The sequence below is a fragment of the Hydra vulgaris genome, chromosome 05 (genome assembly GCF_038396675.1).
Source record: "Hydra vulgaris chromosome 05, alternate assembly HydraT2T_AEP".
In the NCBI taxonomy this organism is placed as follows: Eukaryota; Metazoa; Cnidaria; class Hydrozoa; order Anthoathecata; family Hydridae; genus Hydra; species Hydra vulgaris.
The window spans coordinates 35,351,896-35,378,887 of NC_088924.1; the positions used below are offsets into that span (position 1 = coordinate 35,351,896).

The 26,992-nt window shown below is 27.0% G+C and overlaps 1 protein-coding gene across 2 annotated transcripts in view; it reads left to right on the forward strand.

The window, feature by feature from the left end:
• The first annotated feature begins 13,956 nt into the window (after positions 1–13,956).
• LOC100204665 (voltage-dependent L-type calcium channel subunit alpha-1D) overlaps positions 13,957–26,992 on the forward strand; it is a 196,755-nt gene continuing 183,719 nt past the window's right edge. The window contains exons 1-2 of one of the 2 annotated variants that reach the window (XM_065798025.1): positions 13,957–14,267; positions 23,524–23,644. In XM_065798025.1, coding sequence (XP_065654097.1) covers positions 23,553–23,644 — 92 coding nt within the window. In that variant the 5' untranslated portion in view covers positions 13,957–14,267; positions 23,524–23,552. Of the gene's footprint in view, positions 14,268–16,128; positions 16,478–23,523; positions 23,645–26,992 lie in introns of those variants that run through there. The other variant, XM_065798024.1, reaches the window with a different exon arrangement.

Here is a 26,992-nt window from a genome sequence, read left to right on the forward strand (position 1 = left end):
CTTTAAAATATTGTTCAATTACAATTTTGATACTGATTCAAACTAAAACTTTAACATCTTTCCTTATAAAAAAAAATTATTTTAAGAGCCTTATAATGTATATCTAAGTAATTTAAAGAGTATTCAAAAACTTTTTCCCAGAGAGTTTTTAAAAACGTTTTTATTACAATTAGCTAGTTAATTTCGGTTCAGTAGAACCGTAATTGAAACCGTAACCAAAACCAAAAAAAAGTTATTTTTAAAAAAAGTAACCACGAAAAGAACTTAAACTATTTAATTAGTGATTTTAATATTGATTGTTTACAGTATCGCGTCAAATAGAACATTAAAGAGTTTTACAACGACTTATTTAAAAACGGAGCGTTTCTCTTAAAAAAGGAATCATTAAATGCGATATCATAAATCATTTTCCGATTTTTTTCTCCATAAATACAAATACTAAATTAACACTAGATAAAAAAAAAATCTTTAGTAAACGCATTTATAGTAAAGCAAATTTAGCATCATTTAATGACCAATTATCAATGCTTCATTGGCACCATATTGATCATTTTCAGGACGCCAACTTAGCTTATAGCAATTTTCTTAAAACATTCTATGATATTTATGACGTAAATTTTCCTAAAATTGAAATAAACCAAAAGCTTAAAAAAATAACATCCCATTGATAACCGATGTACTAAGAAAATCTTCCACAATTAAACAAAAATTATATATTAAGTACATGAAATCCAAATCAGTTCAAAATAAAACCATTTACAAAAATTATGCTAGAGAGTTTGAAAGACAAAGAAAAATTTCAAAAAAAAATACTATCTTGACTTATTTGAAGAAAAAAAAAAGCAACTCAAAACGTACTTGGTAAGTTTTAAGAGAAATCACTGGTAATGCTAAAACTAAATCAGGCACTTTGCCTTACGGTATCAAAGTTAATGTTAAAATTTTATATTCTTCAAGCGATATTGCAGTTGAATTAAATAAGCATTTTATTTTAGCAGGGCCTAACTTTAACTAAAATTTGATAATAATAACAATAATCTTCAAAAACTCCATAACTATGACATTTATTTATCATTCAAATTTGTTTGAATATATAAATATTTAAAAAAGTAAAATAGATTTGATTTTGTACTGATTTATGAGATATAAGGCATTTAAACGATCAGTATTTAACATGATTTGATAAAAATAGTGCATGTGAAAATATTTTAATATTTGATGATCGCTTAAAGCATGATTTGAGAATAGTAACTTGATTCAATTGTCACGTGATTTCAATTAAAAATTACTACAATTGTTGTAATTAAAAATTGATTTACCCACAAACGATTAAAACATCAAAATAATTAGGAAATCATCATCACCTTATATATCAAGATAAAACAACAAAGTTATTTTCCGCAAATGATTCTTTTATATATACGAAATTTGCCATTTCTTAAATTTAGGAATTTCTTAAAGCATAGGACTTTGTTAGGTCACACCACGGAATGCTTTTATTTAAAAAACTAAACAGTTGGATTGTTCTCCTAACCGCCTGAGCCGTTTTTAACAATTTAATCTAAAAAATGGCATTCAAAATTAAGCGATTATTAATTTTTATCAATATTTTAATCAATAAATTGAGAAAATATATTGCAAAATAACTTAACTTAAAATTTAGTTATATCTAATACAAAATATTGTAAAATATCGAAACCAAACTACAACCAGTGTGAACAACATGCTGTTATCTCAAGAATTGTAATACTATTTTCAACAGCAACAGATAATAATTCTAGTGAATTGTGAAAAGCGCTATCACTCCATTTGGATTAACTGGTGGATCAAGGAATTTTTTATGGAATTTCTTCTCTTTGCAATAACAAACAACAAGAATGAGAATTTATATAGAAATACAAAATAAAAGATCTAACAAAACAATTTAAATTATTACAGAATATGTTTATTTTTTGCAAATAGCAATATTATATACCAAGAAATTAGGCTTTGAAAATAATGCTCTTTTTTTTAATAATTATTCATAGATATTAATAATATCTCCTGATAATTGAAATAATTAAAAACAGAGTATTCTTATTCAAAAAAAACTTAATATTGTTAATACCTTTGGATAATTGAAATCATCGAAAAATATAGAATCACGATTCAAAGTAAGTTTAATATTTAGGATATAATACTTTTTTACTTCAATAGCCTGGTTATTCAGAGATAATTTTAGCGTTATTGTATTTTGAAATAGCCTTGTTCTCATTTATAAATTTCAAAAAAAAAAAAATAGATATTTGAAAAACTAATGAATTAATTACGTATTTTTGTGAATATTGTATCTATTTTAGCACACATATTTTCTCTCTCACACAGAGAGTGAAATCTCTCTCTCTCTCTCTTTATGCTAGTTATGCAAGTTAAAGTATATACTTCAATAATATTATTGTATACATTTTGGTATAGTATAGTATAGATAGTATAGTAAAAATGCAACCATAAGTTAATATAGTATGAATACATCATATAGTTTTAAAGTATGACGAAAAGTATGAAAATTTAGATGTATTACATAAACTTGTTTTATAAAACTTGTTTTCACCTTAAATTTAAGGTTAAAAAAATATACACACAATCTATATAATGGATGGTTCACTCTCTCATAACCTAGCTAAAACAAATAAAGCGACCATAGTACGGATATATCATATAGTTCTGTAGTATGCCAATAACTTATTAAATAAGTTAAGTTAATAACTAGTTATTAACTTAACTTATTTAATAAGTTATTGGCATACTACAAAACTATATGATATATCCGTACTATGGTCGCTTTTATTATGTATGGATACATCATATAGTTTTAAAGTATGACGAAAAGTATGAAAATTTAGATGTATTACATAAACTTGTTTTATAAAACTTGTTTTCACCTTAAATTTAAGGTTAAAAAAATATACTCACAATCTATATAATGGATGGTTCACTCTCTCATAACCTAGCTAAAACAAAGAAAGCGACCATAGAACGGATATATCATATAGTTCTGTAGTATGCCAATAACTTATTAAATAAGTTAAGTTAATAACTAGTTATTAACTTAACTTATTTAATAAGTTATTGGCATACTACAAAACTATATGATATATCCGTACTATGGTCGCTTTTATTGTTTTAGCTAGGTTATGAGAGAGTGAACCATCCATTATATAGATTGTGTGTATAATTTTTTAACCTTAAATTTAAGGTGAAAATAAGTTTTATAAAACAAGTTTATGTAATACATCAAAACTTTTGGTAAATATATTGCTAATGTTGTTGTTGTTAAAAAAAAGTTATAGTTGTATTATTTAAATAAATAACTGAACGTATAGCAGTATAAAATTAATATAAAATTATATTTTATTGGGCAATAACATACAAAATCTGAAATCTTTTACAATAATAAAAACGCCATTTTTCAAAATTATAAGATAATTTATAGCTACGCCAAACTTAAGTCAGAAAATAGCAGACGTAGCTTTTCTTGCGTAAAGTTTGCTGAGCATTTTTTAGGAAAATATTGTGAATACCATTTTTTATTCTTTTTGCGTAAGTAATAACTTACGTCAAAACTTAAGTTTTTGGTTACGCAAGGTTTGTGAATATGACTTTGCGTAACTTTGAACTTAAGCAAAACTTACGCAAACTTTACGCAAATTTTGGACTTACGAAAGTGTTGTGAATCCGCACCCTGATTTAGTTTTATGAAAATCGCCACGTAAAAGAACTTTAGATTACCTACTTCTTATTTTAAAATAAATTTAACTTTGCGTAATTAATGGAAGATTCCCATAAGGAAAATAACTATGACATCAATGCTATGAGGAATTTAAGCAAAACGAAACAAAAAACAGCTATTCTCCGCTATGCTTAAAAAACCACTATGATATATATTTCCGGATTCATTTTTTTAAAGTAAACTAAACGGAGAGAATTGTTTTAATCAAGCATTTTTAGAGAGGTTTTGCTTTTTTTACGGTAATTAAGGCTAAAAATATCCCCATTGTTTCAGGATTCATTTGACCTGATTTTACTGTAAACATAAAAAAAAAAATTTGCTTGAATGTTTAATCAAAAGGTTTCTCTCGGTTCCGTTTATACATAAAAATGAATCCTTAAATATTCCAATAAACCCTTAATTATTCATATAAAGACTTAATTTTTTGTATAATGCTTTAATTATTCAGCTGAAGCTAATATTATTAAAAATAGTTACAATACTACTAAAGTGGTAGTCAAATAAAAGAGACGATTTTGAGAAATAGAAAGAAATCTAGTATACTTAAGTATTTATATAGTTTCTTAGAGAGCATTAAGTTGATTTAAATAAAATAAAATAAGTTACATTTGGTTGATCCATAATAGGGAAAAAAGTGTCACAAAATCAGCAAAACTGATCACATTTCAAAATTAAAATTTAGAATATTCTACTCTAGATACTCCATTTAACCGTCAGATTTTATGTAAATCAGAATAATAAAAAAGTTATTGACTTTTTTGGATGAACCCATTCATTTTCAATAGTTCGTAGAATGTTTTAAAACGTCTAGGTTTATAAATCACTATTTAGAGTGGTTCATAAAAATTTTGAAGGTTAAATGGAGTGCATATATTTTTATTGCATATCCTGAACTTTTGAAAATAAATAATTTATTCAACATTTTGAAAATAAATAATTTATTGAACATCAAGTTATCTCATTTTAAGTCTTCAGAAAACGCTTAAAATTCGAAACTGAGAAAAACACTAAAGAAAGTTTAAAAAGTAAAAATCAAAACAAATAAATCTTTAAATCCTAATAATCTCTTGTTGCATAAGAGTCTCTTCAATTTCTTTTTTTTTTAATGTCACTGTAGCTCTTCTGTTTTGCTCTGATATCTTTCGCTTATTTACATTGTCATTAACTTATAAGCATATTAAGTCATGCGTTTTACACATGAAATAGCCAGTTTCAATTCGGCACAAAACTATTCCTTTCAATCTGAAATGTTTTAAGAGGCCAAGGATTCTATTTCTGCTATTGTTAAAATGTATAGGAACTGAATAGATATCCATTTTTATTGTTTCTTCTTTACAACATGCATAGATTTTAGTACACGAGACCATATGATTGCATTCAGAGTCTCGTTTGTTTAAAACTTTAAAAGTTGGAAAGATGAGATTTTTTATTTACTGAGGAGTTAAATTGTTTTACCTGAAAAAGAAAAAGAAAAAAAACCACTTGAAGGAATTATATTAGATCATAAACATTTTGAACGTTAACTAAGAGCGTTGCCAGGTAAATCTCAAAAAATGGGTAGACTTAAAAGTTATCAAAATTGAATAAAAAGGTACAGTCGGTGATTTATTTTATTAGGAATGAATGTAGAGGTGTATACCTGGATGCTGTTTTAATCAAAAAAATATTTCCAAAAAATTTGAGAAAAATATAGTTAAATCAGTTTAGCACTTTTGGTAACCAATTTCTGTTTTTCAAAAACAACGGAGATAGAAGGGGAGCGGGTTCTTTAAGAAATATTAATTGCAATCTTGCCTTACTTAGGTTTTAAATAAATTACAAAAAAAAATATGGAAACTATGGGTACTCAAACTGAGAATAAGTTTATTTGTTTTTTCATAATAACTTTAATGCATTAAACATGTTAATGCTTTGAAAGTATTTTAATAAAAAAGAAAATATTTTTATTGTCTTTTAACATTTACTAGTTGTAAATTACTTTATATTTTGTTTATTGTTTAAATCATTTTACAAACTTTCCTAATGTTTACTTAATTATTTTTTCATATATACATAGTTAATAAAGTTGTTGCACATTAAACAGAACCTATTTGATGATTGCTATTTGTGTAACTTAATGTAGTCAATTTCAAGGTGTTTTGTTTTGATATAGTTTGTATATAATAATTTTTGGTTATATTTATAGAAGTAGAAACTTAAAGGTATATGCATCGGCCTAATTCATATTTTTTTAATCTTTTTAGTCTTTTTTTTTTACTGCTATGGTTAGAAAATTTAAAAGCTATTACTTTTTAATCTGTGTACAAATATCTATGACGGATAACATGACCCGACCCTAAATTTAAATGAAACTTAAGGTCAGGTTAGGTTATTCTGCAACTGGTAAAATGTAACCCAGTACAACCATATCTTGCTGCGTTGTAGAATACACTTTTTCAGGCAACAGCTTTAAAAAATCAGACTGACGCGATATTGCGTGTAGATGATGTCCCTGTTTGTATTTTTGATGTACATTGTTGAGGCCACATTTGAAGCTCTTTTTTTATGACTTAGGGTTTGTTAATAGTAATGAGGACTATTAGATAATGTACTGAGTACTATCTGCGCTTTGAGTTGAGTTCTTTAACCAATTTAAAAATGACTAAATTATTAAAAACTATAAAACACAAAGAACAATTACTATGAACAAGTTCTCTAATTCTATTATTCACTTAAATTCGTTGTCTTCGAAGTAACTTTTTTCCTGTTGAGTCTTAGCTTTTCGAAAGTTCACCAGGCCTACTTGCTCTTTTTGAGACTATTTTGAGTTCAACCGTCTTATCTTGTGATCTCAGTGTTGATGGTTATCTTCCTTTAATTCGTAAAGTCTTCGCTAGTCACATGCTTGGCCTGAGCATTATTATTCGTAAGAGTTCACCTATTTTTCAGGAAACTAGGTTTTAATCCACAGGCTATACTAAATTTTATTTGCTTTCGTTTAGCACCACTTCACTCTATCGCCTTTTTCTTAGTTTAATATCGCTCTCTTTCATCTCAAGACTGCGCTCTTTTTGATATTATTTCTGATTAAATTTACCAAGCCATTTCTCTATCTCCTTTAGCCAATATCTTTGTTGTTGGTGACTTTAATGCTTATCACACTGAATGGCTTGGTTCTAGTGTCAGTGACAATCATTGTTTTGCTGCAATTTCCAATCATAGCCATTACTTTCATATCTATCGCCAGAACAATTAGAGAAGCAATGCTGTTATTCTCTCTTACATGGTTCATATTTTATTACCTCACCTAAAGACAACTAAAGCTGAATTTTTAGCTAAAAACTTTTTATCAATCTTATCTCTTGATTCCTACCTGATATAGCCGATTAATCACATCCTACCTAATATAGCCGAAAAACAGCTTGATCCATTGCTTGACATTTGTATTACTCCAGCTTCTGTATCTAAAGTGATATCCTGCTTAGACTCTTCTACAGCTTGTGACCCGGACAATATACCTGTTATAGCCTTGCAAAAGTGTTCCCCATGATCTGTCATCTATACATTCAAAACTATTTAACAAGTTCTTATCAGAGTCTTGTTTTCCAGCATGCTGGAAAGCGGCATCTGTTATCACTATTTTCAAAAATTCTGAAGAGCGATCTGGCTCGTCTAACTACCATCGTATTATTTTTTTTCCTATCATAAGCAGGGTTTTTAGTCTTTAATTAACAAATACTTAATCTCTTATCTTGAATCTTATAATATACTTTCTTATCATTAATATGGATTTCGATCTTTTCGTTCAACAGCTGATTTGTTTAGAATAATAATTGATAAATTTTTATCGTGTATTAGATAGATCTGGAGAGGTTAAGGCTATCGCTCTTAACATAGATAAAGATTGGCATGCTGGTATTCTCCATAAGCTCTCTTTTTACGGTGTATCAGTTAACATTTTTAAGGTAATTGAACCCTTCCTTAACAATCGTAGTATAAAAATTGTCCTTGATATATAGCACTCCCCAGGAAAAAAAGTTCTATAGAATTTCTATAAACTTTTGAAACATATGGTCTATAGAAATTCTTTAGAATTCTATAAAATTTCTATAGAATGTCTATTAATTTCTATAGAAATTGCTATAAAACTTTATTTTCTATAAAATAAAAAGTAGAAAAAAAAATTCTATTGGAATTTCTATTGAAATTAACAGAGATTCTATAAAAATTGTATAGAATTCTATAGAATTTCTATAGACCATATGTTTCAAAAGTTTATAGAAATTCTATAAAACTTTTTTTCCTAGGTCTTTATCATTTCCTGTAACTTCAGGGGATCCTCAAGGTTCTATGCTTGACCCTATATTTTTTTTTAATTTACTTTAACGATCTCCCAGAAATTCTCATATCTAAGGTAGCATTGTTTGTTGATAATACTACTATTTATTCTTTTCTTGGTAGGAAGTCAACACTCGCTGGTTGCTTGCAGGGAGCATTTGAGCTTTAATAGGAACTTGCTTCTGCTACAGCATGGGACTCTCAGTGAACTTTAACTCAGATAGAACTCATATTTTTTCAGCTAATTGCTATTGCAACAGATTAGATTTTCCTTTATTTACAAACGGTAGTTTACTCGATGAGTCATCTATTCTTCGTCTTCTAAGATTAACTTTTACTTTTGATCTTTCTTGGAAACCATATATCAAATATGTTGCAAAAATAGCATCTGCTAAGGTTGCATCTCTTTATCATGCTCGCCACTTTCTTACTCCGGATTCTACTTTTTATCTCTACAAATCTCAAATCCGTCCTTGTATGGAATACCATTTCCACATCTGTAGCGGATCTTCGAATGATGCTCTTTTTCTTTTAGACAAGATGCAAAAACGAGTTGTAAACATTGTTGGACCTGCTATTGCAGCCAACCTTTAACCATTGTCACATCGTCGTAATGTTGCTTTTCTTTCTTTTTTCTATTAATATTTTAACAGGCGCTGCTCTAAAGAGCTAGCTTTTCTTGTGCCTAAGGCTGGCGTGAAGGAGGGGGATATAACACCCCCCTTTCCCCCATCAACGATTTTTTTGTGCATTTAGTCGGCAAACTTAACCCTTTTTAGACAAGTCAGTCGGCAATTTTAGACAGTCAGTAAGCAAATGTTGACTAGGCAGTCGAAAAATTTCAAAAAACGAGGACCTTTTTTTTAGTAGGCAAAGATTGTAATGCCAACCCTCACTCCTCTTTCACGTGACCCCTTCTCGCACCAGCCCTGTTTGTGCCATCTACTAAAATTTATTCTCGTGTTACTCGTGATTTGATTAAGTTTCATCCTTTTACTGTGACTGTCCCTAAGCGCTCCAAAAATTCTCATTCATCTATTTTCTTTCCTCAAACATCAGTTCTTTAGAATTCGCTCCGTTCATCTTAGTTAGATTCAGATACTTAGAGGTCTAGATGTTTTTTTGACTTTTTCATTCAATGAATGAATTAACATGCAATGAAGGTAAAAACTATAGCATTGATACATCTTCCAAAGCTTCATGTGTTCCAAACCACATGACAAATTTTTTTATTTGGTAAGTTTTGTTTGAACAAAAAAAATGATGGATATTTTCTACGCCATCACTGATATCCTCTGAACTAAAAGGTTTGCTTTATCATAACATTGTAATGAAATTAGGAGTTTAAAAACACAAACTTTGGATCTAAAAAAAGTATTGTCTATTATACTGATTGGTACTCATTTGCTCTTGAACTAACTAAAACTTTTGATGTTCCAGAGGTTAAACCAAGTTTATGTGGCAGACAAATATTTAGAGATAATTATCCCTCAAACACTGTTTCACAATATTATAAACATTGCATTACATCACCTCTTCTAGATCATTTAATTAATGAGTTAAAAGCTAGATTTGATGATGGTAAGATAATTGTTTACAAAGATTAATTTGGTATTCTTGCAAATGTTGTTAAATAAAAAAGGATTGTGAAAATTAATTTTTTTTAACTTCATCCTCGAGTAACCCAAGTTCAACAAATATATCGCCAATCTTACTCGAAAAAGAAAAATACTTTTTACTTTAATTGTGCCAGTGGATGGAAACGAAAAGGCACATTTAATGATTATAAAGCCCTAAAATCGCTCAGACGGGAGGCAAAGAACTGAAGAAAGGAATTTGAAAAAAGTTACAGCAAAAAAATACTCAATGCTTCTATATCAATACATTAACAACATGAAAAATACTAATAAACGTATCACTTCAAGATATCAGTTTTATCTGCACAGATAAAACCAATTTTATAAAGCGTGGTACTACCTCGTAACCACAATTAAACCTGTGATCACAATTAAAGTAGCCTCCTCGACTATATTTGAGGAGGGTACTTTAGTTGTGGTTACAGTTAAAAAATTCGTCTCCCAACAACTACTTTAATTGTGGGGAGGTGAATTATCATAATAAATATATAGAGAAACAGATCTTTAAAGTTCGTACAAACTTTTAACAGATGTTTAAAGTACAACTTTAGTACAAACTTTAAACAGATGTTTAAAGTTTGCGCTATACTTGTCCGTCCACATCTTGAATACAATGTTGCTGTATGGTCTCCTTACCTTAACGGAGATACATCTATATTAGAACAAGCACAGAGGCGAGAAACTAAGCTAGTTCCCTCTCTTAAAAACATGACATATAAAGAAACTTTCATTTCGACGTTTAAGAGGTGATACAATTTAAATTTTTAAAACCATCAATAAAATAGATAGTATTAATCTAACTTTACATGGATACAGTTTCTTAAAGCAAATAAATATACAAAAAAATCTGGTTCAGGCATGTGGAAAAAACTTTAGATACCAAACCGAATTTACTAAAAGTGTTTCTACACAAAACTATTTCCTATTGTATGTACACTCATTGCGTCTATTAGATCAACAGCAATAGACGCAATGAGTGTACATACAACACCTATAGGTTTTAGTATGAGTTGGAAATAAATTGTTATAAACTTTCTATTTAAATTTTCTTTAACGCCTACAGCGATGTTTGTGCTTTATAATATATTTTTTCAGTAGCACAAGGCATTATAGAATTGATATTCGGATAAATATTTAAAAACTCAATCCATTGTTGGATTCAAACTACTTGACGTCATTAAAACGAACGCTATTTACACTCAGATAAATAAGACGTGCCGAAAGAAAGTGATTTGTAAATCAATTTAATATAATAAACTAATTTAAGCACTATATTATAGAAGATAACTTTCGGATGACGTCACGACATATATAGTGTTGCCTTGCGTCTCTTTTTTACGAGAGAAACCTAATAATTAAATAAGTTTTTGCTCCTAGTTGTCAAGTACATTTTGTAGATAACTTTGTCTTTAATTCTAGCATGATTGACAGTCTGCTAGTTTAGTATACCCACTTATAATACCATATAAGATATAGCTCTAAGATATATATTATCAAATCTTACAAGTATATCTTATATGGGATTTCCTATAAAAAAAAGAATGAAATTCTTTTAAGTTTGATTAAACTTATCTAGAATTTAATTTTCTATCTCACCATATAATTAATTTATTTGTGTTTAAACTGAAACGTTATTGAGTATCTTGCTTTCTAAACATTGTCAAAAATAACCTTATCAGCTTAGAAACAGTATAAAATCTCCTCCAAAACACTTTTACAATTAAAGTAATAAACTCAATTATTTCTTTAACACTTTTATGGGTTTGTGTTTGGCAAACATAATAAACATATTTTTTTACATTTTTAAGTATGCTGAATGAATAATGAAACTATTCTCGTATTTCTAAAGAATATGTAAACAAATAAGATGAATTAACTAATATGTTGATTTAATTATTAAATTAATTTAGTATCTTAAAAGTAATCATAAAATGGAAGAAGAATGCTTCAAAAAAATATAAGTCCATTCTCTTTCAACTTCTTTTAAAAGCAATGTAAATACCATATTTGTATCAAATTTTTGTCTACCATATATAATTTTACTTCCTGTATGATTTAATGTAAAGAAGTTTTTAAACCCACAACTTTGACACATGATTTTTAACTGAATGAACAGCACCCATACAAGAAGCTAAGTTGTCATAAAAGTGTATGTTTCTTTAAAAAAATATTAGACGTTGCCAGCAAAGGATAAACATAACTTTTCAACAACAATTTACAATCATCTTTTAATCATTAGAATCTTCTGTAACGTTTTTAGGCTTTTTGTATAAGTTTTTAAATTTGTGGTTTTGTTTATAATAATAAAATTAGACATTATTAATGAAAATATTGTTTATTTTTACTTTTAAGATACTAAAGCAGTTTAATTATTAAACCAGCATATTATTCAATTCATATTATTTATATACGTCGACTTTAAAAATACTAAAGCAATTTAATAATTTATTTAGCTTGCTTAAAAAACCAAAACATGTTCACTGTGTATGAGTATGGAAATGAATTCAAAACAAAATCAAAGCTGATGTTATATAATACACAAAAAAAGATCTTAAAAATGCAAAGCAAAAATAATTTAATTTATTAACTTAAATTGGTGAATGTTTTGGTATCCATTATATACAATTTACTTAGTTGCTATGGGTAATTTGACAGTGTTTAGAAAAAAAGATATTCATTAAAGTTTTAGTTTAAACAAAAATAAAGAAAATTATGAGAAAATTAAGTTATTAATTTAATTAAAAATTAAAAAATTTCACAAGATATCGCAATATGTTAGCTAACGTATGCTTACTTTGCGTACTTTGTTTGACCGATAATATGGCGGCCGGGCACCTTTAAAATCATGTGATAGAAACCAATCTATAAAATTTAAAACATTAGAGATTAAACATAAAAACAACTGATATTAATTATTTGGAGGCTTCATAACATCTAATCATCATCTTAGTGTCATAGGAATCTAACCACAAAAATGCGTGTTTTGAGTTTATTCCACTTTTAATAATGTCGTTGTCATGTCTTATCCATTTTTACTGTCTTGGTTATACTTTTAAATTTATCTTTAAACTATTTATTGTTTTTGTAGTGTTCCTAAGCCCCCGTAATATATAAGTTAGTTAGTATTTTAATTTATTTATTTACTTTATGTTAAAGTTACAATAAAGAAGTAACAATAAAATAAATTCTTCTTGAAGAAAGTTTTCTTACCGTCCCAAGATAAGGTGTTAAGTACCCGGAAACCGAAAACTCGGACCTACTTTTGCGAACCTTCATTTTTTATTCCGAAACTTAGTTTTTTGCTGGTACTATATCTAGTTTTCTGTTCTATGACTTAAAAAACCATGTAATTGTTTCGTTTTTACTTTATTGTTGAAATATGTCTAGCCTTGCCAACAAACAACAAACCGGGGAGCAGAGTCTAATGGTATTAACTATAAAGTCTAGCGTTTAAAATAATTTAGATCAAATTCTAAGCAATTCTGTATTTCTTTTTCAACTCTGCCAAATCTGGAAATTGCTTAATGTAACTTGCTTGGTCTGGTCTCGGGCCCTATTTTTGCATCTGGTTTTGAAGTGAGTTTTACGTATAATTATCTAATTTTATTATTTGTTGATGTTTTATAAGGTTACACGTTTCACAATTTGACTTAAACACGGATACTTCGGTTTTCTTTTTAATATTGTTTATTGATGGTTTGAATTTTTGTTAAAGTTTATCCGAGAAGTTAAGATCTAATTTATTTTTTATATTGCCTTGCATTTAAAATCTCTTGTTTATCTGTACTTATCTGCTTAAAGTGCAGATTTTACATATGTTTTTATGTTATGTAAGCGATAAACAATGTTTCAGTGGACTTCTCTTGGGTTTTTGGTATTGCTATTTACTTTCTAATTATCATTACATGACATACGATCAAATTTTCTCATCGAGGTGTGTTTAAATATTTTTGTGAGTTTAATTGTAATCGATCTTTTACAAATCAACGCCATTTAAGTTTGAACCAATTTGGATTATCTAAAACAGTGTTTTAAAATAATCTGTACTACTGTTGTAATTAACTGTTTCGCAAGATTAAAACCACAAAAAAAATTGAATTTTGTTTATTTAAGGAGCATATAAACTACGAATACATTTTCATAAATAGATAGATATTTAATGTTAAATTATTAATATAATAATATTATTGACTGATAAGATACAAGTAATTACTTTACAAATGAAACATTATCATTGTTTAAATTTTTAAAACTTTAAATGGAGTAGTTAAGCTTTCTCTTACCTTCAGGTGAAAATGTATTCTTATATACATCATTGTGTATTACATTATTAATAATCATCAAACTTCTACATAAAAGTATTAAATATAATAATTGAAATCGTAATGTAATAAAAAATGAAAAAATAATAAACAAACATTAAGTTCCTATAACTACTGCATGACTGAAGAACTATGAATAACTAGTGCATAATGTATTAAATAAAATAAACTCAAACATATCAAAAAAACGTTGTGTAAAGTTGAAAAACGACTAAATAACAAGTAAGAATATTTTTTTTAGCTTTTACATTTGAATGGTAACTTAGTACTTTCATTGTCTTTACTGACTTTAACAGAATTTTAGAAATTACAAAGTCATAAAGAGCCAGAACTTGTCATAACAAATTTAATGATCTGTCACATCCCTCGTTAACTGTCAACCCTCGTTAACTGTCAAACCCAACAAATCAAAATCTTTAAACTTATTTAGATAAATCGTAAAATATATATAAATAATATATAAAAATAACTGTTTTGAAAATCTTTTGTGTTTATATAAACTTTGATAAATATTTCATGAAAATAAACCTATAGTTTACGAAATTTTTGAAGAAAATATTTCCAAAAAAAAAAAGTTGCTTATTCTTAAAAACGTTTTTTAAACCTATATAAGTAATAGTAACAATAATAATAGTAATTAGCAACAACAATAACAACAACAACAACAACAACAACTACAACAACAACAACAACAACAACAACAAAAATAACAGCAATAGTAATAACTAAAATAATAATGATGATAATATCAATAATAATGTGTACAAAATGAACACGTCTTAAAGTTTTAAATCAATCAATAGTTGTTGTTACTTTAAGTTTTTATTTTCCTTTAAAATAATTGTATTTGGAACAAAGGTTAGAGTATTACTCTAAATTCAAATTTATTTTTAAGTTTCTTCTAGTTTATTTTTGAGTTTGCACAACTTCACCCTTTTTTTTACATTATTAAAACGTCTTGTACGCATGCGTTCAAGAGCTTGTTATGTACTACGTTTTTAAAAACTCCAAAGTATTAAGTGAATGATACATTACTATTAAAACTTATTCGTTCCAAATCTTTTTTTGATTCGAATTCTTTTTATGCATAACTATTAACTATTATTTTTTTTGAGTGTTTGCTTCTTCCCATATATTAGCTCCTTTACATTTGTAAGCTTTCTTCGCATATTATTATTTTACTGGTTGAAAAACCACTTGTGATTCTCATTTCTTTGTAAAATTTATTCAACGCCATTAATGCTATATATAGATCTGAAAAGATATTTTTCTTTGTTGTTTTTTTTTTATACGTCATAAGATGTTATTAATTTTATAAACATTAAAACTAAGAAAAGACCCCCTCCCCTCATAACACCTGTTGCAATGAGTCATTATGAATATTTACTTAACATAAAATACTTAAAAAATTTTCCCGGCTTTTATTCTATTTAATTTACTATTTCAATAACGTTTTTTATTGAAACTTTTATTTACATCTGACATGAAAATACCACATCCTTTAGATTTGATTCGAAGTTAGATCGAATACAAAGTTAGGTCTAACACAAATGGTGGCAAACAATTCTCTGAAAAAAGTTTTGTTTCAATTATTGGCATATTTAGCCAATTTATTAAAAAAGTCATTCACTTATAACAACTTAGTTTTTAAATTTGTCTATTAAATCTTGACCTAAAATCTATTTGTCCCAAATTTATTTATACCGATTTTGGAACGTGATTTATACGTGAGTTACTGTTGTTATGCAAATTTTGTTGTTGTTCAAATAAAATAAATAAATTATGTTACGAAAAACCATACTAATGTACCAAACATTAAGTAACCTCTTTCTCTCTCTCTTTCTCTATCTCTACACACACAAATATATGTGTGTGTTTGTGTTTGTTTGTGTGCGTATATAAACAAAACATTTATGCTATACTTTCACTTGATTTTTAAATACCATTATTACCGAGTTATTTTTACTTCAAATAGTTGTAACTGCCACAGTAGGATGTCGTTTTTCGTTAACATCAAATTTTGTTTAGTGAAAAAGTAACTTTTGTTTTCACTACTTGAGTACTTTTTTGTTTTTACATTTTCAAATTGTTAATCACAATGGGTGACCGTTGACGTAACTCTTAATAAGTTCATCATTAAACTTACAAAAAGAACTTTAATAAAAAAAAACTTGTAAAGAAAAAGAAACGCCGATAAAACAACCGTTTGTTTACTTACTGTAAACGCCATGCATTATTTACAAATAATTTGCAGTTCAAAGCTTTAATTTTTAAGCTTGAAAATGTGGGATTCCATTAAATATTCTTTCAACGAATTATGCTGAAACGGTTGACGTTTTTATAATTGCCATAATCTATGCCAAGCTTCGCCAAACAAATGTTTGAAAGAAATTTAAATCATTTTAGTTTTAATGAATATATGCTGGATTTAAGTATGTTTTGCTAAATTTTTTTTGTCAAAGTTTGACTTTTAGTTTGATAAACTTTTTCTTTTTTTTTTTTTTTTGCTTTATGTAATAACTTTTTATTCAAATTAAAACACCATTCCATTTATTATACAAATCATTCCTTTTACATTTTAAAGATAACAATAACAAGATAACTCTGACATTTTCTACCAAATTATTTATTGTCCCTCACATTTATTTATTTGAAAGCTTTTGCAAAAGAATGAATCTATTTATTACATTATCTAAAGTATCAAACTCCCCCTTTTTTTTATACTACCGAGTCATTATTATCTTTTAGTGAAAAACGCTGTTTCATTGTTTTTCGTTTTCTTCTTTTAAACGACATAAGCGATAAGATTCGATATAAGCGATATTAAAGCGCATTAAACAATAAAAGACATTTTCAAATGTTTAGTACAGCAAAATCTAAAATATGTTATATTATGCAAACTGGATGATGTTGATGACTCAGTTTTGTGATATTTTAAAACAAAAAGTGTGAATCAGAAGTTATAATAAAAGTTATCGTACGAAGATAAAAATGTTTGCTCGATTTATTACATAAAGTAATAAGTTTGAATTTTCTGCAATACTATGTTGAAATATTCTTGCAAAATTCTTCTGCAGTACTATGTTGGTATTATTCTTACAAAGAGTTATAAAATATATGTGTGAAAAATGATACTGAATTGTTACTTATTATTCATTTATATTGATTATGTTAATTCAAATATATATTCAAACTAGTAATTAATAAGAATGTTTTTCAAAGAATTGTGGTGATCGGAGGCTGAAAACAAAAACGTCTTTTAAGACAGTTGTGTGGAGTTTAGAAGTACTTTTCTTAAGCACTGATCACCGTGATTTTTTATTAAAAAAAGACCCATGTTGATGATATTAACAACGTCAAAGCCATTTAAATATTTGGGGTTTAAATACTCTGAATGTTACCTGTTATTTTAAACACCAAAACGGATTTATTTCCTCTAATAGATAGAGTTCGTGCATTTAACTTAAGAAACCGGAATGTCAAAAATAAATATATTTTTTTATATAATTAAAATCCTAATGCTGGGTGAAGTTAAACTCCGGCATTTTGATACTTTACAGTTGATTTGTTAAATGTATTCTAACTCATTTTATTGCATAATATTATTACATAAAAAGTATTATTTCAAAATATTATTATAAATTAATTATACAAGCTTTTATAAAAGGGTTTTTGGAGTAATAGCAAATATTTTAAGGAAATTTAACCAGCTATTGCTGATGACTGATTGATGTACACAACGCCCTACGTATCAGTAGTAACTTTTATCAATGCCCTGCCTATCAGTAATTTTTAACTTTTTTTTATTGTACACACATGCCACAGTGTGCCAGTTTTTTAAGGGTGACAATATAAGAAATCTTTTTATATATTTTGTTGCTCAGTTGTATATTAACTGAATTAAGGCTGATTTATATATTTTTTATACATCAGATTAGGTTTAAAAGTGCATTGCGTTGTTGTTGTTTTTATGCTAAAAATTGCACTTTTTATATACTTTTTAAATTTAATTTATTTTACTTTATCAACATTTAAGCAACATATTTCTGGTGAATCTTTATTAATAGATCAATAGTTTAAAGTTTGATGAAAATATAAATTAAATAATACATTTATTAAAGTTGAAATAAGGCAATTTATATTGTATACTCGTTTTACAAAACAATTCATGAAAAATTAACTGAAAATAGTCTGAAATTGTTAAATGACAGTGACTGACATATAACAATATTGTCTATATAATACGTATATCAATCAAGCATTAATATATAATTTTTTTTTTTTTTTTTTTTTTTTTTCTGCATAGGTTTGTCTATGTAACAACAATATCTATTTTACTAATGTATACTTTGCATAATCTGTAATCAAGGATCGCGGCATTGGTTTTCTTAGGATTTGGGAAGACGGTAAGGAGATTCAAAAATTTTTATATATTTTTCATTATATTTATAAAAACTTTCATATTTAATATTGATGTTAAAAAATTTGAAAAAAAGTGGGTCGTAAAGGCATAGTAGACTATAATAGCTAATTTTGAAGAAAAAATTTATATATAATTTGATATTAGTAGTACATTAACTAAGCTTGGCATGACTACTTGTATGGTGTCTGCACTTCCTATAAAAAGGGGTATTTTTTATATGATTGTTATGGATACCTAATTTTGCATGCCAACAAGTTTTTTTTTGTAATTGCAGATTTTTTATCAGGGCTGCATACACTATGTTTAGTACGTGTATTTGTATGAAGACAGTACTACTATTAAAAGTTTTTTTTTATTTGGTTGTTACGGATACCTCCTTTTTTTATAGAAACAAGCTATTCTGGTCTACTGTGCCTTGACCACCCACTTTTTTCCAAATTTTTTAACATCAATATTTAATATAAAATAAGTTTTTATAAATATAATAAAAAATATATAAAAAAGTTTGAACCTCCTCCCCTCCTCCCAACCCCAAGAAAAAAACCGATGCCGCGATCCTTGATTACAGATTATGCAAAGAATACATTATTAAAATAGATATGTTGCATTTACATAAACAAACCTATTTGTTTGTCTGTTTATGGATAAATATAAAATTAATGAACTTATTTTTTAAAAGATAAAAATGCAACAAGACTTAGTTTAAGTTATTGCAATTTTCATTTTTTGACCTTAAGCCAGGTTTTTTAAAAATTAACCCAATGTAAAAGGTAGGTGTGGGCATGGTCTGTAGGTCAGGTAGCTGACAAAACTATTTTTTTTTAATGCAATAATCTAAGAAATATAAATACACGTACCAAATATACTGTACATTGCACAAACAAACACTGCAACTCGCATAAAATAGTTGTTGTTACGCTAAATAAAGTATCTATAGCAACCAAAAAAACACCTTCAATAATAGTGCTGTATATATAAATGCACGTAAAGAATTTAGTTTATACAACACATAAAAAAACTACAACTACCAAGCTTGTAGCTAAGATGTCTAGACTATTAATTTTGTCCTAAAATTAACTATTCTGGCCCACTGTGCCTGGGTAATTGACGTATTATACAGTTTACCAATAATTATAAGTTTTATTCAATCGTGAGGACAACTGTAATAGCGACTATATAGTGAGAGTAAGATGCTTAAACTGTTGACAATGATAAATAGAAGTTACCTTGACTACAAATATACATCATTATAGTAAAATTTAAAATCTTTAATGAGTTTAATCAGCTTTGTTACATCAACAGCTGAAGTGGAGTGGAGTGTATTTTGTGGTTAGATGCTGGCATTAGTAACATTACCTATGGAAGTTTAATGCTGAACGGAATTTTTCAGCCAATAACACTTTATCGTTTACAATAAACAAAACAAGTGATGGCTAATTGTTTTCAATATTAAGTTGAAAGAAGCGTTAACATCTTGGTTTGAAGAAAGACACATTTTTCAAGTATATAAGAACCTACTAGAGGTTTTCTGTTTTTTGAATTAAAAATTGTTAACACTAGTAAATTACAGTTGCACATTAAAATTTAAAATTGATTACACTATAAAATAATAAAATTACAACAAGAGTAAAACTAATTTATTTTAATTCACCCAGACAAAAAAAAATAATGGAAGACTTATGCATTACAAGAAGGACATCACAGCAATCATTAATTGCTTCATTATTTCATATGAATAATGAAGCAATTGATGTATTAAGTCATAAATTTATTTTATTTAATAATACTAATAATTGAATATAAAGTAACAAATACAAGTAAATAAACAATGAATTTTTTTTTAACAAAACAGAACTCATTTTTTTTCACAGACATTTTAATGGTAATTAGAATATCTGTGTTGAAACCCCAGGTATGGAAATGATCCAGTGCTAGACATTTCAACACAGATATTTTAATGGTAATTAAAATATCTGTGTTGAAACCCCAGGTATGGAAATGATCCAGTACTAGACATATTGGATAAAAACTATTTAAAGTATTGAATGTTAGTCATGGACTTGACATTATTTTCACGGTTTACTTTTCTAGTGCTATTCAAAACATAGTTTTGAATAGCACCTATTCACCTATAAAAACCTACCCATAAAACCCATAAAAACCTTCCCATGTCTTAACATGGGTAGGTTTTTTTTTATTAAAAAACCAACCATTCAACAAAATATAAATAAATATGGGAATTATTTTTGAAACTTTAGATATTTAAGTTTAGATAGAGACCGTGCTAAAGTGGTAGACAGAGACCGTGCCAAAGTGGTAGATAGAGACCGTGCCAAAGTGGTAGAGCGGTTCCACGAAAAGATAGAGATCCAGGGTTCGAAGCGAGCACAGGGCGTATTTTGCGCCATCGGTAAGGAAGGAGACGTGAACTGTTAAATACTCTTCCGCAGTGCTCTGTGACAAGACCGTTAGGTCTTGATAGGGCACCTAAAGCAAAAAACTAAAAAAAAAAAAAAAATCAACTTTGTTTTTATAAAGTAAATATATTTTTAGTATAAGCATGAACTTATTTATGAAACTTTGGAGATCTGTGGTTATTTATTTGAAATCATTAATTAAAAAATGTTTACTAATTAATTGTAGCTAAATGCACAACTAGTTGCAGGTAAACTCACAATTTATTGCAACAGAAAATACAGTTTGTTGCATAATTTTTTTTAAATAAAACAAACTTTAATACATTAATACAAAATTGCATATTTTATATTATTATAAAATTTTTATAATAATATAAAATATGCAATTTTGTATAAGCAATAATAAAATAAATTATCATATATTTAATATATAAGCAATAAGACTTATTATACATTATAATATATTATTATTATTAAATATTAAAAAATATAGCAATAAAGATATAGCACATAAAACTAAAAACATTAGTAGCCTATTTTTACAAAATATTATACTGTCGCGCCATACGCCTTGAGTTTTTTTATATTCTTATTAACTTATATTAGTTTATATCCGTTATTGCTTAAATTTACTATTATTATATATTTATGTTTATTTTACTGTAAACGAATTAAGACTGTATTTTAATAAAGACAGATAAAACAAAAACAAACAAAAATAGAAAGGTTTTAAAAATTTCAAATAAGAGATCAGTACAACTAACCTAAAATAAATTTTTTAAACAAAAGTTTATTTTTAAGAATATATTTATGTTGCTAAACAAATGTTTCTCAAAAATAGTTTTTGTTGTAAATTATATGCATAGTAATGTAATCGTTGGGAATATCAAGCAAGTATAAAAAAGATCGGTATGTTGCTTAAGTAATGTTATGCATAAATTTTTTACTTGTTGTATAGTTAACAAACAAGTATAGTCAATAAACAAGGTTATTGATTAGATAACTAATAAGATACCTCTAAACCTCTTTTGCAGACGCTAAAAAATTAAGTCAAGTTATACGTGAATATGAAAAGCAAAGAAAAAATAAACAATATAACTGTAGCAACTTAACATGCCTACTGACATGCTGCCTCTGATGCAAAATAACATGTATTTTTTTTTTACATACAAGATAGTCACAGTAGACAATAAAGGAATAAAAAACCAAAAGGGAAGTTTAATAGACATAGTAAAATCCAAACGGGAAATTTTATGCTTACTAGTAATAATAATCTAATTACCAATGTTTGATAACATTGGTAATTAGATTATTATTTGAAAACAATAGATGCGCGTGCAAACATTTTTTTAGGCTCGTATGAATGTTATATATGTACTTTTTCAAATCCAAATTTATTGTACTAGAGTCATAGTAGTAAAGTTATACAAATGTAAATATTTTAGGGTTACTTGTTTTGTGTTATTTTATATACTGTTTATATATGTAATTTGTTCTGACATAAATGTAGTTAATGCATTAATTGTAACTATGGGTGGCCACAGAAATTTTAGATGTTTCAGATAAGACACTTTCAGGCATTGCGCAAACTTAAAACTTTAAGGCGTGTTGAAAGTGTATTGTAAATTTTGTATGACTATAAGAACGTTACAAAATTTTTAAATGAAGTTTAAAACCTGTCATAAATTTAAATTTATTATAAGATGAAAAAACCAAAGTTTTATTTACTCGCTGCTTAGGGGTCGGCCATAAAGTACTCATGCTTTTTTCTCGTCCGACCCCCTCTCCCCTTCCCCCGCATTTTGCAATACACTTTTTTGAGTACCCTCCACCTCCCTAAAAGTACCTACGCTTTTAACCTATTTATTTAACATTTTATGATACTTTTTTAATTTAGTGTTTCCTTCCTTATATAATTGACCCACTGCCCTCCCATCTCATATATGCCATTTGCAGACCCCCTCTTCCCCTCCGAGCGTACGTACTTTTTGGACGATCCCTTACATGTTTGTGTACAAGGAGGTTTGGGCAGGAGGGCAAACGTTTTAAGGTTTGTTCGTTTTTAGGATTCCTTCACCGCATAAGCATGAATATACTTAAGTTTGGAGTTTGCATAATGCCTGAAAGTGTTGTATTTAAAACATCACAAAATCCTCCGGACGCCTATGATTGTGACGTTTGATTATTGAACTGCAGCCAGAATATTGAATTTTTTCTATGACTAAAAGTTTCTTGAACACTCATGAATTTTATGCTTGTATCGTTATTTCAAAGATTTTTTGCGCTATCTTTTACATATTTGTGCTCTGCGGTGTGTTGGTGTTTTATCCTTCATATATTGATTGTGTTTACTCTAAATTTAGTTAAAAGTCTATGTATTATTTTATATTACAACCAAAACATGTATTTAAGAGTGTCTTTTCTATAAAAAGTGCAATTGTAACATCCTTGTATGTTGTTAAATTTTTTTTTCGATTTTGATATCCATTGACAAACATTTAAATTTTTAAGCCATATTTCAAAAAATTACTATGAGACTATGTAAAATATGTCCTAGTTGGTTAGTATGTTTGCATTTATTTAACAATAAAATTGCTTTTATGTATGTTTTCCAACGTTTTATTACATGAATATTTAGAATCATAAACGTTAATAAAACCAACAGTAATGAGAGGCATTGAAACTCCAATTCTTGAAGAATGTTGCGAAAATTCAATCGGAAAGGATGATGTTAAAAAGCAATGTTATCTTACTCCAAGGTTACAATTTTTTTTATTATTTTATTTTTTTTTTTTCATTTTCCTTTTATGTTTGTTTGTATTTAGGTTTAGTTATTTATAAGGTTGTGGTTCATTACGGAAAACAGGTAGCCTATAGGTATTTAATCACATGGAAGGCCTTTTCCTAACCACTAGACAAGTGTTTTCTAACCACATGGTTGGGCGTTTCCTAACTTTTTGGGAGGGTGTTTTATGACGATGTTTGTCAATTTTTCTAACTATACGGACAATATTTTGCGTATAATTTAAAACTTGTAATACCTAATGACGTTTGCTCTGATGCTCGTTTAAATTTTAATTCTATTATGTGATTACATTTGCTCAAGTAGTCAAATAATCTAAAAAAAGATGTCTTTTTTATTAACAGCGTTTTGTATATAAAACTACTTTCTTTTAAAGAGAACATCTCTTATTGTTAGATGTTTACTCTTAAAGTATTCAAATTGAATTAATAAGCTTTAAGTTGACTTGATGAGCTTCTGCTTGTTGCAACAGATAAGCCTGTAATTTAATATTCATCATAAATATTTTTTTTACCGATGTTAAAGCAACTCAATGGGAAGAATCATATATGATTGTTTATAGTGCTTACGTAAAGAAAGCTGCAGTTTTCTTAAGATAATTATTCTTTTATATTGTTACTATAAACAACTTTTTTCTGAAATATAATAAAAAATTAAAAATTAGACTAGTTGCATATAGTATTTATTTAATTAAAAATGTTTTTTGTTGAGAAACTTTTAAAAAAATATTCTTAGAAATCAGTTTTTTAATTTTCTTACACAACCAGCAACATTTTGTCTCAAACTTGTGTAAATTTATTCTTTTATTATGACAGTGAGGTCAGGATGATAAAAATAAATATTTCTTCTGAGAGTCAACAAAGATTAACCTTTTCTTCTTTTCTTAATAAGCTTTTTTTCTTTTTTTTTCTTACTGCAAATCTTAGTATTAGTTTGCGGAACTCAAAACGATGAAGCAACATTTACTATTTACAAGTTTGTAATTAGTAGATGTTGCAAACAAATTTTACAAACACACTTTTGTTGTACCTTTATAAACCAAGAATGTTATTAATGTTATCTGACACTTTCATAGTACTTTCAAATAATCAGGAGTTTCAGGAGTCAGGGGCTTACAGAGCTTTAACTGATTTACTTAAATAATCTAATTAAAACCACTTTTTCTGCCAATATTTTTGTGCGAGAAAAAATACCAAAACAATCAAAATTTAATGTTCTCAATTAAGATTATTACTTTCCTTGTATTTTGAAAACATAAAGTTTAAAGTCCAGTAATATAAAATACCTTTATTTTTTTATTTTTTTTATTTATTTAAAGGTTGTTATTAAAATGGGTTTAGAGAAGAAATTGTTGCTAATTGGAAATCTTTTAACTTACAAATAAAATTTGTAGGAAGAAAGATGAGCTTGCAAATAAAGATATTGTCTTTTAAATACTCTTACAAAACGGGTTCCTTTTGGATGACTGTAAATGATTTTCGCATTTATCAATGTACTACATTATTTTGATAATTATTTACCAATCATAAGGCAAATTTTTCTCAAGAAACTTCTAAAACTGCATAACATTTAATAAAATTACAATTCCATTCGATGAAATAATGTCATAAAGAATAAAATAAGAAAATTAAATAAGAAAGTATGTTGTTGTAAGGAAACTAAAAAAAGTTTTGTAAATAAATTTAGAAATTGAATTAATTTTCATGAGAGGAGTTTTGGTTTCGCCTGTTATTAATTAAAGTTGGGATTTGTTTTAGAACATACGGTAGTTGGTTTGAGTTAAAATATATATACGATAATTCATCATTCGGTTTCTTGAAAAGTTTATATGAATTTTCAAAGGTATTAAATGCAACATCAAGAAAACTCACAATTTTTAAATTTAGGCTAATTTCAATATGAAAAAAACTGATTTTTTACAAATTACTATTAAATCATCGCAATAAAAACTTTATTGGTTTATTAATTATTACATTAATTATTTTACTTAATAAATCTATAGTCCAAAAAATTCACATTTGTTACACACAGGGCTGTGGAGTCGAATTTCACTTCACGAGCATGTACAAAATATTTAAAAAAATTTTTTATATATTTTGCAAAAATAAAAATTTTTAATTATCGCGTAATATTTTTTAAAGAATTCAAAGAATATTCATAAATTTTGCTTTGAAGTCGCAGTCGTAGTCGGACTCTGAAAATTTGTTTTTCTTCTTCCGTGTTTCCTTATTAAAATAGAGTAAGATTTTTATGCAAAGCTTTATTTACAAACTATCTTTTTTGGAATAACTGTGTAGATTTTTGCAAACCTAGTTGGTTTATTTAAAATAACTGCTGTTATTCAGGGGTTTCATTAGTTTCAAATTGAATGAATAAAGAGTCATTTATTTTCGAAAATAAAAAACCAATTTATAACGTCAGTAGTATTTTTTTTTGTAGTTTATTTCTAAAATTATTATTAATTTTGTCCAATTAATTTTGCTTTTATGATCAATCTCATGTTTTATTGGAAAAAACCAAAATGTTTGATTTTTTTTTTACTATCTAAATTTGATTCTTTTTGGAATTTGTTACTTATATGTCATTTTAGATGACAATTTTAGGTTATTTTATTATTAGATTAACTTTAAAACCCGTGAATAAATTTAAATTTCAGATAGTAAAAAAAAATTATTTAAGTGATTGCTCTCACATTTGGTTTGTGAGATATTTTTAACTATTTTTTTTCGATCAACAATAAGGCAAGCACGACTATTCCTCTTTACAATACATTTTATTGACTTATTCCTGGAAATGAAGTTTAATGATTTAATATGTGGTTTTGTAAGAGTCACAAAGTTATTTTGTTTAAAGTATGAAACACTTTAAAATTTAATAAATGCTTTAAAAGTATGACGAAGTTTAGAATTTAATCATTGTGAACAACAAAAGCTATTTAACTAGATTCTAAAAGAAAAATGTCAAAAAGTTTTAAATCAAAGACACACTTAAAGTCGTTAGATTAAAAAAAAACCATTGTGAGCTCAGAATCCTATACTTATTTTGTGCCAAAAATAAGATAAGTTTTTGTAAAAATTTTAATGTTTTTACAGCATTCCCAAAATAAAATTTCTATTTATAAATATTAATTTCTAAATATGAAAGCGAAAGTTGAAACTTATATCAACAATAGAAAAAATCTTGAAATTTCACTTAATTTTAGATTTACGGCAATTAGAACTGCAAAACGTATTGCAAAGCAAATGAAAAACTTTTGAAAAAATGACTGCATTTAATTCAAAAGGTTGAAAAGTTATTGATGAAG